Genomic DNA, 12,079 nt, shown 5'->3' with positions numbered 1-12,079 from the left:
GAATAATATCTAATCAAACTACCTCACAATGTTATTTCGAAAATTAACTTTTACCCATCGAAATCTTATCACAGGAAAAATGTATGCAATCGCACAACTTCAACTAGGACATCACTGCTGTCTGTGCAGCTGAGTTTAATGGCAAAGCCAATGTGCAAATTAGCAACATTTCAAATGCATATTTTGAAATATACATATATTTTGAAGACCCAAAAAACCAACAAAACTGAAAAATGATTCCAGTTTTAGTTTGAAAAAAGGAGAAATCACACATTTCAGCTTCCAATTTATTAAGTTTCTCCTCCAACTACCTTTATTTTAGAATAGGAAAACAACTTTTCACTTTTTTAAAAAAAACACTTAATTTTCTCATGGTTGGGATTAAAAATTAAATCAAATTACTGATGGAAGATTACCTAAGGTCAGTGGGAAGAATGAACACAAAAATCCAGGCTGATGACTATGGGCTAAGCTTTCATCTATATCTAATGAGGTAATTTCTTCTTCCCAGACAGACTGAGTACATCTTTATTTTTATTTATTTACGTTTTAATTTTGGGCTATGCCATGTGGCAGGTGGGATCTTCATTTCCCCAACCAGGGATTGAACCCAGAGCCACAGCATTGAGAGCACCCAAGTCCTAACCACTGGGCCACCAGGGAATTTCCCTTCAGAATTTTTAATCTCAGTGACAGGGAGCTCCATATGCCAAAAAAGATTTTTGGTTCTGGCTTGGTTTAGTGGGAAAATGAAAAGGAATAAGATTTTGACATCTTCACTCATGCATGGTACTGGCCCAGGCTCAGTGTCTGTTGACTTAATGAAACAGGGAAACAGGAAAGACCTTTGAGGAATAAGAAAACAAAATCCTTAAAAAAGAAGAAGTAACATTTAGCAGTATTCCTAACTCCGCAATATGCCTACATAAATCTCTGTTAAAGAAAGTCCCTGAGAATTCTCATCTCTCTCGGCTCTGACTGGGTTATAAAATCCAGTTTAGACTAAGGTCTCTTTAGCTTTAAAAGTCAGCTTTGGAACGGCAGCTAGTGACAACAAATTAATTATCAGTCATTTCAATGGCTGATCTTAATTTCATATTCTGCCTTAAATTCATAAAATACCTTAGCATTCTGTTTTCTGAATCAGGAAAACTTGATTACCAGCAACTAAAAGACTTCTCCAGAGGGCCAAAGAGATAAATCTGTGCTTCAGGACCAACAAATATCCCCCAGGGGAGAAGTGATTCAAAGGTTGACTAAGGATTGGAAGAGTCTGAAAACAAAGAAGTACCTAATAGGTAAACAATCAAACGGTTCCAGCATAGTCTCTGATTGCCCACCCACACAGAAAGTCAAACCACATCTCAGGGTAAGAGCAAAGGCGACAAGTTTGGTGAGATTTGGAGAATCAATCAGTTTGGCTTCTATGTTTCCAAATATCTCTTCCACATCAGAAACCACCTCTGAGCTAGGCTTCTACAAAGAGCCAGGATGATTTGAACAATTATCCTCAGAACTCTCGGGTACATACATAAATTAATCTGGGCCCTTAAAATCGCCCAACATTAATTAATGAAAAACTCTTTCAAGAACTGCTACCTCATTTTTCCAATCTTTGCGGACAGTGTAAGCTCCCAAATTTCTCTTTGTCAAAAAGTTTTAAGCTTTGGCCCAAGTTCACAGCCCAGGCATATATCAAAAACACTTTTTCGTAGCCGAGTAATATTGTAAAATAGATAGCAAGTGGGAATTTGCTATGTGACACGGGGCGTTCAACCTAGTGCTCTCTGACAGCCTAGAGGGGTGGGATGGGGTAGGGAATGGGAGGGAGGTTCACAAGGGAGGGGACATATTCACAAGGGTCATAATCACAAGGGAGGGGACGTATTAGGTATACCTGTGGCTGATTCATGTTGATGGATGGCAGAAATCAACACAATATTGTAAAGCAATTATCCTCCAATTAAAAAATAAAAAGGGACATCATAAGGAAAAACAACACACACACACATCTTCCCTCATACATTCTGTGTCTAGTTTCTAGGTAACAAAATATATGTCACTGACTTGAAATCAGTATGATAAACAAGTTACAGCACAAAGTAGGCTCCATACCCTCAGAGAAAGCACCTGCAAACTGGGGAGTGTGAGAATTCCATCCCAAGGATCTAGGGAGGAAAATCATAGAAAAGTTTAGGTGACGGAGAGGCCTTTTTCCTAAGACCAGTTTTTACAGAAGTTTGAAGTCTGACCTCTAGTTCCTAAGACCAGTTTTTACAGAAGTTTGAAGTCTGATCTCTAGTAAATAGTAAAAATCTGATAAAAGATCAGTTTGTTGTGAACCTATTTTTTTTTTTGATGTCCAGAATGCTTTGTTATGTTACAAAAGTAACATGCAAGCTCCCTCATCTGCATAAAGCAAAAAAAGAGACCCAAACCAGGAAACAAGGTGTTTTCGCCCAGTTTTCCCCAAAATGTGGAAACCTGAGACAAGAGCGTGTGTGCACGCAGCTATTTTGAAAAGGGATCCCAAGGAACAGGAGTGGGGACCTGGAATAGTTTAATAGGGAAAGAGGAACACCATCTTAAAGGAAGGAGCCAGTCATTCCTGTGGGCTGGGGCCCACGTGGAGCCTCTGAGGAGCCCTATCTATTATTGTGTTTCAGAATTGTCCAACTTAGTAATAAAAGAGAGAAGTATTTCTCTACCAGCTTGCATCCCCAGCAGTCAAAGGTGGGCCCACGGAATGGTAACAACCTTGGATATCCAGATTTGTACATAGGTCAGAGTAGCTAAGCAGAACCCAAGTGGCTACAGCAGAAAAGCTTAGGGAAGAAAGCTGTAGAGATGAGGTCTATGCCTGCCAGAGATCAGCACAGCACAGCTGGAATTAAAATGGACTGCATTACTGAAAGCACCTGGTGTACTAACTCATTTAATCCTGTAAACCTTTGAGCAAGGTACTGTAATTATTTGGGGCTTCCCAGGCAGCTCAGTGGTAAAGAATCTGCCTGCCAATGCAGGAGATGCAGCAAACACTGGTTTGATCCCTGGGTCGGGAAGATCCCCTGGAAGAGGAAATGGCAACCCACTCCAGTATGCTTGCCTGGAGAATCCCATGAACAGAGGAGCCTGGTGGACTACATCCATGGGGTCACAAAGAGTGAGACACCACTGAGCGCGCACTGTATTTCTTTTACAGATGAGGACTGAGGGGTAACCTAAGGTCATAAAGGAGGTCAAATGGCAGAGCTGATACCCAAAGATTCTTCCAGCAGTCTGGCTCTAGAGCCCACATTCTTAACCAAAATGCTGCATACAGTCCTCCATCCAAGTGGTCTGCAGGGACCACATCAGCAGCTGGGTGAATCTAGATACGTAGTGCAGACTACACTAGGCTATTCTATATAAGGGGCTTGAGCATCCGCATATTTGGGGATCCACGGGGATCCCGGAACCAGTCCCCACGGACACCAAGGGACAACTGTACTAGTATCTCTCAGTGGAGAGAAAACAACACAAAAAGGAAGGGGGTCATAGATGTATTTAGAAACAGACAGGCCTGGGAAAAAAGACTGATTTGGAAGCATCCTAAGGGAAATCAGCCTATCAAGCAGCTGAAGTCCTAATGGCCTCAAAACCAGTTCCCAGAGAGTACAGTCCCAGAGCTGGGGCCACCAGAGAGCAGCACAGAAGGTCTTTGAGAAGGTCACCACCCATCCCTTATCTGGTGATGAGGCTACTTGGAAGTTCACTGTGAAAGAACAGGCACAGTCACACTCTCAGCCTTCAGTTCATCCTGGCTGAACACTTTCTCCCTCTCTCTTCAGTTTACAAAATCCAGCAGGAATCACAGAAATCAAACTGACCGAGAGAAATCACTACCGACAGGGAGACAATTTTACAAAATAAGGACACGTGGCTGTCCAGAAGACGCCCTGACTAGGAAGGGGAACGTATTAGTCACTCAGTTGTGTCCAACTCTTTGCAACCCCATGGACTGTAGCCCGCCAGGCTCCTCCATCCGTGGTATTCTCCAGGCAAGAATAGTGGAGTGGGTTGCCATTTCCTTCTCCAGGGGATCTTCCCAACCCAGGGATCAAAGCCAGTCTCCTACACTGCAGGTAGATTCTTTACTGTCTGAGCCACCAGGTATGGTGAAATCTCGCTATTGAACACCACCACTGGCCCTTCCTAGGCGAGGGTTGACTTCCCCCATCCCCTCCAGCTTGGCCATGTGACCAGCAGAGCCCCTCTCTGCAGAAGACTATCCACCTCCATCCTGCTGAATTTAGAAATGACCATTTATTTTGGCCAGTGAGGTTCACAGTGGAAGTGACTCATCTAAGAGCCTGGAAAGTCAGTTCAGGGTTCAGCCTGCCTCTTTCTCCTCTGCTGCCAGACTGGCAACGTCCAGCGGAGAGGACAGGACACTCCCTCGGCTGGGTCCAAGGGTCAGTTCAGCATGGAGTGGATCTCAGAGGAAGGAACAGACAGGGAGTCTGCGTGAGAAACAAACCTCTGCTGGGTAAGCCACCAGATCTTGGGAGCAGTTTGTTTACCTCAACAGAACTGAGTCTCCCTGACCAACAGGTGTATGCATGTTGGTTAACAGCCATGGGTTCCAAAGCCAAGTTGTCCCACTAACTGGTTGTACCAGATCAGGTGAGTGATGACTTCTTTGTGCCTCAGTTTCCTTGACTACATTATTTCTTAGGAATTGAGGATTAAAAAAGAACTGTCTTGACAATAATTTAAACAGAAAACACTTTAAAAAGTCAAGATGCTACACAGGTTTCCTGTACAGAGAAGTTGTGAGTTAAGCCTTTTCCTTGCAACAGCAGGTCTGAGTAAATTTAATGGGCACCCTTAAAGAGATTCATGAAGTTTATACTGGCATGAAAATGGTACACAAAGGGAGATGAATGAAAAAGGATTAAGTCTTAGGAGGACTCTGGGTTTTTTTTATTTTATTTTAGTTCTACCAATTTATTGCTACCAACCCATAACCCTCCACTCTCATGCACACATGCTCAGTCATGTAACCCCATGGACTGCAGCCTGGCAGGCTCCTCTGTCCATGGACTTTTCCAGGCAAGAATACCGGAGTGGGTTAGGACCCTGGTTTTTAAGACGTGGGTCGGGAAGATCTCCTGGAGAAGGAAATGGTAACCCACTCCAGTATTCTTGCCTGGACAATCCCATGAATGGAGGAGCCTCGTAGGCTACATACAGTCCATGGGGTCACAAAGAGTCTGACATGACTGAGCAACTTCACTTTCTTTCTTTCCTGTCTTCATAGGATCCAATGGGTTTTTAGTTTTCTTTATGGACAACACACAATCTGAGGCGGGAGGAGTCCCAGCATTCTCCCCACCCCACCCTTTGGGACTCAGTTGCTTCAGGTCTAAGACTTTAGTTCTGCCTTTTGAGGAAGAGCTCAATACAGATAACTAGACAGGGGAAGACCTGGTGATTCTGTTACTGGATCCCTCCCCCTCTCCCTGCCCTTCCTCAGGCTTCCTCTGTTCTTTAAGGGCTAGATTTGGCCACGAAAGGAATCAACTCCCCTGAACCTTCCCTGAAACCTGAAGAATTAGTGTTCTGAAGATTTTCAGTGTCTTCTATCAACCCAGTGCAAGAATCTGGGATACTGTAAGTTGTGGGGCAGCAGGATAGCATCGAAAATACTGGAAATGCTGTGTAGTCAATACCATGTCCCAAAGAATGTACCACAAACGTGATGTGATCTCTTTCCATCACCTCCCCAGCCTCCTATCTGTCTACCAATGCCCCATCTTGAATGCTGATGCCCCTGCTACACTGGATTTAAGAGGCTCTGCCTCACCTCAGAGCTTTGCACACACTGTTCCCTTGGCTTGGAACACTTTTCCCCACCTCGCTTTCCTTGCTAAATCCTAGTGCTTATTCATCTGTTAGATAAATTTGATGAGAGCAGCAGGAACAGCATCTCAAGTACTCACATCATAACCTCAGCACCTGCACAAAGAAAGTGCCCATGAAATATCTGACAAAGCAGCTGGATTAGCCAAGATGAAGCCAGATAAAGCAAGAATGACTACTGATGCATTAGGGTGTTGAGAGTGGTTTTGTTTTGCCACTTTTAACCTATCTGTATTACAATGATTCTACTTCCACGAGGAAAAAAAAAAATTAGAAAGTAAAAAAATTCATAATTTCTTTCCAAAGGAATCTTAGTCATCAAAAGTAGACACATTTTATGTCTATTTTCACAACAATTTTAACATAATAATTTTTTTTTTAAAAGGCAGGAATGAAGCTGCCCCCTGTCAGACACCAAAGATGCCCTTTTGGAGCTTGAAGTCATTGCTACTTCTCCAGTGCAGCCTGGCCCCTCCATCAATACATCACACTCTGTCCTGTGCCATCCTAGCCCAGCAGATAGACAAAGCACATCTACACAGCTCAACCTCCTGCATCCTTTGACTTGAGTGCCATGCTCACTCTCATTGGCATGGATCCAGAAGAGGTGGCTCTGATGCCTGGTCATTCAGGCAACAGACCTGATTTCTACCTCAGGCCAGGCCTGAGACAACGCAAACTTGCTTCTTAGAGCACTAGGATTCTTTTAGAAACCTGTTTCACCTTAGCACCAGTTCTGTTTCTCTTTGTTCAACAGCAGCTGCACTGATGGGCTGCCAACAGGCCTGAGTCGGTAGAAGAGGTATTATTTAGTTGGAAGGGAGTTTTCTGTCAATCTGGATTAAAACAAACTAACAAACCCAAAACAGAGGCGGTATCAATTATATTGCAAAGTAGTTCTCCTTGGGAAAAAGGATAGAAGCTTTAGATCTACTGGGTCTTTGTTTTAATAATGGTTCAGCTTGGCTGACCCCGGGTGAGACAGTCTAACTAAGGCTATGAAAGACAGTTCCCCCAAAATGATAAAATGCAAGAGCGGTCCCTACCCTGCTCCTCCCCCAACCAAGTGTAGGCCCTGTAAAGAGAAAGAAAGGCACAGAAAACTCTGTGGCTGGCTCCACAGGGAGTCAAAACCCAAGCATCACTATCAGTTGTGGTACCATCAATGAGTGGCAATAGACACTGAGTCTTCTGGTAATTAATCAAAGCAGGCCATCCAAATCATTCATTCTTTTGTCTGGACACAGACATATGGTGGCCCCTGTGAAAGCACTAAGCATCTGTTTCCTTCACTATATGAACCTCCAATTAGTCACATAGGGTCTTCCCAGGCACATAGTTTGGTTTATTTATTTTTTACATATATCCCCCCTGTTTTGAATTTCCTTTCCATTTATGTGACCACAGAGCACTGAACAGAACGCTATACAGTAGGTTCACATTAGTTATCTATTTTATTGTTGGTGTGGTTTAGTTGCTCAGTCACGTCTGACTCTTTTGTGACCCCATGGACTGTAGCCCGCCAGGCTCCTCTGTCCATGGGATTTCCCAGGCAAGAATACTGGAGTGGGTTGCCATTCCTCTCTCCAAGGGATCTTCCCAACCCGGCGATCAAAAACCGTCTCCTGCACTGCAGGTAGATTCTTTACCACGGTGTATATATGTCAATCCCAATCTCCCAATTCAACAGTTTGGTTTCTTAGTAACAGTTTATATGGTATGGGTTATGCTTGCTGGTATAAACCTCAAAAAATGGATGAAAATAACACTCTAAGTACTGTTATATCAGGACAATGGGATTATGAGTAGCTTTGGTCTTTTAATCAATTACTTGGGTCAATTTTTCATTGTGATGTAGAGACATCATTTCTAGATATTTTAAAAGACAGAAAAATATTCCACAGCTTTCAAAAGATTTACTCCTTCTGCAACAACCAGAGACCTTCATGTAGGGGCCACATCCCCAAGTCATAAAAATGGCAATTTTACAACAAGGGAAAATAACTTTTCACTGCCAGTCCTCACCCTCCGGCTGAAGACAGACCATATCTTAGGAACTGCCTATAATAACCCTCAAACAGATAATAACACTCAAACAGATAAGATCCTTCACCTGCATCATAGCTTTTCACTCAGCAATAGGCACGTGATTTCCTTTCTCCCTAAATGGCTTACATACTCTGTTGAAATTTGTTTCTATAATACACACGGACACTAAATCTTTCAGAAAATAAAAGCTTTAGGTAAAAAGGAATTTCTCGGTTGTCCACTACTGTATCCCGAAAAGTACTGGCACAGAGAAGGTGTTCAATAAACAGTGTTAAATGAGCTAATGAACAAACATGATTTTCTATTCCTTTGGGTACAGTGAATAAAACAACAATTAAAACTTGTTTCTTGAAAAAGTTTCTTGATATCATAGAGGACTCTCCACCACTGGAAAAGTTTAACACTTCTATTGGGGATAACGCAGAAAATATTTCTGCATTGCAGAGGAGGCTGAACCAAATGACCTCTAAAACCCCTCTAAACCCCCAGACCCTATAACTTGATGAACACCACTGGGTAAGAGGATCAGCTACTTAAAGCTTCTTCCCAGGTAGAGTGAATTACCATGCTCTGATTAAAATAAAGATAATAGCTGCCCTGGGACTTGGATGCCAAAATACTAACTCATCCAAAATGTGGACACATCCCTAGGGAAGAAATGCTCTTGCTAATCACCAGTCACACTCTGGAAACAGCAGATGTGCCTCAGGGGCCTCTGAGACCCTAATACAAAAACCACGCTTGGGAAAATGGTGAAGCTAGGGGTCGAGATCAAAATGGAAATAAACAGAATCACACCAGACTGAAGGTCCTGTTGCCCAGCCAACAATAAATCCACTTGAGACGTCTCAATTTAGCCTTGAAATTAAAATGGATATAACTGAATATAACCACTTCAGAAGACAGAAAATACTACCTCTTATATGTAAAGATTCTTGCTCAGTAAAATGTCATATTTACTTGGGATATCAGATTAAGATATTCAAGTCCAAGAATGTCAGTCTCAAGCTGAGAGCAACTTATTTTGACTGAAGTTTTCTTCAATCTGAACGAGAGGCAGTTTGTAGGGAAAGGAGATTTGATCATGGTTTCCTAAACAACTTAAAAAAACAACAACTAATTCTAAAGGAGTAACTGGGGACATTCCATTCACAATCAACTTTGGAGTAATTCTTTTCTCTCAACGCACCCTTCCCTTCTTTTGTTCAAATCACAGACTAGATAAGGGAAAAGGAGGGGGCAGCGAATTCTACCATCAAGGACTCTATATGAGACCTTGGGGCTGGGTTTGGAGAATCTTTTGCATTCACTGGGGTTGTTTTGAAGACCTAAGTGCAAATACTACACTAAGACAGTACCTGAATGAACAAAGTGAAACCATTCAACAATTCCTTGCAAGTTGCATGAAAAGACTTTGTAACTTTGTAGTCAACTCCTGATCACCCCTACCACAATTTGATCCAAAAAAAAGTCCTCTGTTTTCAAACTGTAAGTAATTTAATCTTAATTCTAGTGACAACAGGGAATGTGCAGAGAAAGCAGGCACCTCCTCTGTGCACATATACTTTGTAAAGTCGCCTCTGTTTTTGAATGAGCAAGGTCTTACACAAGAATTCTGAGGGATTAAGTTCACATCTGGTTGGCAGACCTGGTGTTGGATATGATTACGGCCACACAACTGAGTCTTAAATCCACATACTGTTCCTATTTAGCTGACATATATGAACTAACTAATTTATAGAAAATGTGCAGCAAATTATTTCTTCCACCTCCCCCTTGCCCCAAGAATGCACCAGTAATAGGTGTCACTGAAAGACATCCTCCCCCTACACACACAGAATATTTGCATTCCTAGCCACTGTCCAATTATCTTGTTGTTTTAGTTATCTGAATCACTGCTCTGGAAATGAGAGAGAGAGAGAGAGAGAGAGAGAGAGAGAGTGTGTGTGTGTGTGTGTGTGTGTGTGTTAGGGAAGGGGTTGGGGTAGGGGGATGGGGGTAGTAATTTAACCAGATGAACTTGACCTCTCTGGACCTCAATTTTCTCACCAGAAAAATAAAGGGATCAGCCCAGAGACTGCAAATCCCCTCAGTAACAACAATCTATGACCACTAATTATCAAGAGGAGACCTGAATTCTTAAGAGTATGTCATTAAATATTAGAGTTTAAAATGCCTACAAGACCCACAGTTACGCTTCAATATGACCACTGCACATGTTCCGAGGGTGGAGAATACCTTTGAAAACATCTCTGGCAGCTGAACCACCAAACCAGGTTAGAACCCGGAGAGGGACTCCGCTAAATGATGGGGAAGAGGTGCAAAAAGAGAGGGTATCTGGGGGAGGAGTTGCAAGAAGAGCCGGGGCGGGCGGTGGGGCTGGGAGGGTGGGGGTAGGATCTGAGAGCACAGTCTTGCATTTTGCACTTCTGGGCTTTCAGAGCTTCCAGGATCTCCCGGAGACTTGGGTCTATATACCTACAAACCCTCTGCAGCCACCACCTGCAGCTACACAGCGGTGAGCAGGAGAAGAGGAGGAAAGGAACAGGCGGTGACAGAGCGGGAAAAGCCTCTCTCAGAGAGCCCACAAGCCCATGGGACGAAAATGGACTTTGAACAGCGACAAAGAAAGGGGGAAAGAGAAAGAAAACGGACTCCGCCTTCCCCACCCGGCTCTTCTCCTATCAGTAAAAAAAAAAAAAAAAAAAGGGGGTGGGGGGGGAGGCCGCCGCCGCCCCTTCCCTTCGCCCTTCACCCGGGATGAGGAGCCCGGCTGAAGCCGCGCCCTTGAAGTCCCGCTGCCGTCCAGGCCGGGTCCGGAGTCGCCCACTGAGCCCTGCACCCCCCGCCCCGCCCGCAAACTCGCGGCCTGAGCATCCCCTTCCCTCCCTCCCTCCCCGGCTCCCTCGTCCCAGTCCCGGGGCACCCGATTCTCCACGCACCCGCCATCCCTTCCTCTTCCCGCGCCCCCGCCTCCGGCCTTCCAACCGCAGAGCGCTTTAAGACTTTCACCCATCCGGACAAGGGGGCCCTTTGAAAACTTTGTCTGTGTATCTAGGGCTTTTGTCCACATCCTGGGCAGGGCCCGGTTACCGGCGTGGGTGCCGGAGGGTGTCCGGAATCTCTGAAAGCTGGGGAAGCCACCACGGAAATCCCTCTCCTTTATTTTTGAGCCGGTTTCTTCCACCCTAAGACACGGCGCTTGGACTAACAATTCCCACGCCCTGGTCGCCCCTCGGCGCGGGGGAGCCGGGAGGAAACCCCCGCACCCGGCGCCTTTCTCCACCGCCACCAGAGAAAAGGTGTGCGCGGGGAGAGGGAGGCCGAGAAACACCGTGGCCAAAACGACCCTGTTAAAAGAAGAAAAAAAAAAAAAAAAAAACAGGAAAGGGGTCCTTTTTCTCCCACATCCCCAGAACCGGGGCGATCCACAGTTGCATCACGTAGTAGCCGAGCCTCCCGGCTCCTCGCCCTCCCCTTCGCCCCAGACGCGCGCCCAAATTCATGCACACTCCCAGAGCCACCGCCGCAGCCGTCCCGCGCCCCCGCCCCGGCCCCCGGGGTCCCGGCCGATACCCTCCGACCAGCGGGAACCCCCCACCCCCACCAGCGCCGGAGGACAGGCGGACGAGGAAAGCGAGGCCCCGGCACTCACAGATGGTCTCCCCACGGCTACGGCCATCGCGGCGGCGGCGGCTCTGGTTGCGCCCGGTTGCTCTCCGCCAACACTAGCGGCTGCTGCTCAGGCTCGGGCTCCGGCTCCGGCTCGCCACCCCCGCGCCTCCCTGGCGGCTGCGCTCTGCTTGCGCCCAGCTCCCGCGCGCCACCAGCAGCATCTACTGCCCCCACGCCGCCGCCCCTCCCGCTTTATTAGAGCAACATGGCCACCCGCCTGGAAGGGACCATTTGCTTCCCCAGGAAGGGGTGTGAGCCGGCGCGCCCAGGCTGAGGCGGTGGGAGGGAGGAGGATGGGCGGGTCTCCAGCCCCGGTCAGCCAGCCCCGGCCGTCGGGCTCGCCCTCCCCGAAGGGAGCGATCGGCTCCGAAAGGACGCGCTCCAGTGCCACCCGGAGCGCCCTCCAAGCCTGTGCGCTGCCCGCCACCCCCCGTTCCACCACGTGCTGGAG

The 12,079-nt window shown here is 46.0% G+C and overlaps 1 protein-coding gene across 7 annotated transcripts in view; it reads right to left on the bottom strand.

Annotated features, from left to right (window-relative positions):
- The window catches only part of SEPT11 (septin 11), a 97,543-nt gene extending 85,747 nt beyond the window's left edge, over positions 1-11,796 (bottom strand). For 6 of the 7 annotated variants that reach the window (XR_003511572.1, XM_027544831.1, XM_027544834.1 and 3 more), the window contains exon 1: positions 11,609-11,796. Coding sequence is in view for 6 of the 7 variants with exons in the window: in XM_027544831.1 (XP_027400632.1) it covers positions 11,609-11,635 (27 nt within the window). In the remaining variant the exon portion in view is untranslated. The remainder of the gene's footprint in view (positions 1-11,608) is intronic. The other variant, XM_027544832.1, reaches the window with a different exon arrangement.
- Positions 11,797-12,079: the final 283 nt, after the last annotated feature.

Source organism: Bos indicus x Bos taurus, chromosome 6, assembly GCF_003369695.1.
Source record: "Bos indicus x Bos taurus breed Angus x Brahman F1 hybrid chromosome 6, Bos_hybrid_MaternalHap_v2.0, whole genome shotgun sequence".
In the NCBI taxonomy this organism is placed as follows: Eukaryota; Metazoa; Chordata; class Mammalia; order Artiodactyla; family Bovidae; genus Bos; species Bos indicus x Bos taurus.
Note: the sequence above shows the minus strand (reverse complement) of the source record. Positions and strands in the feature narration are given on the sequence as shown.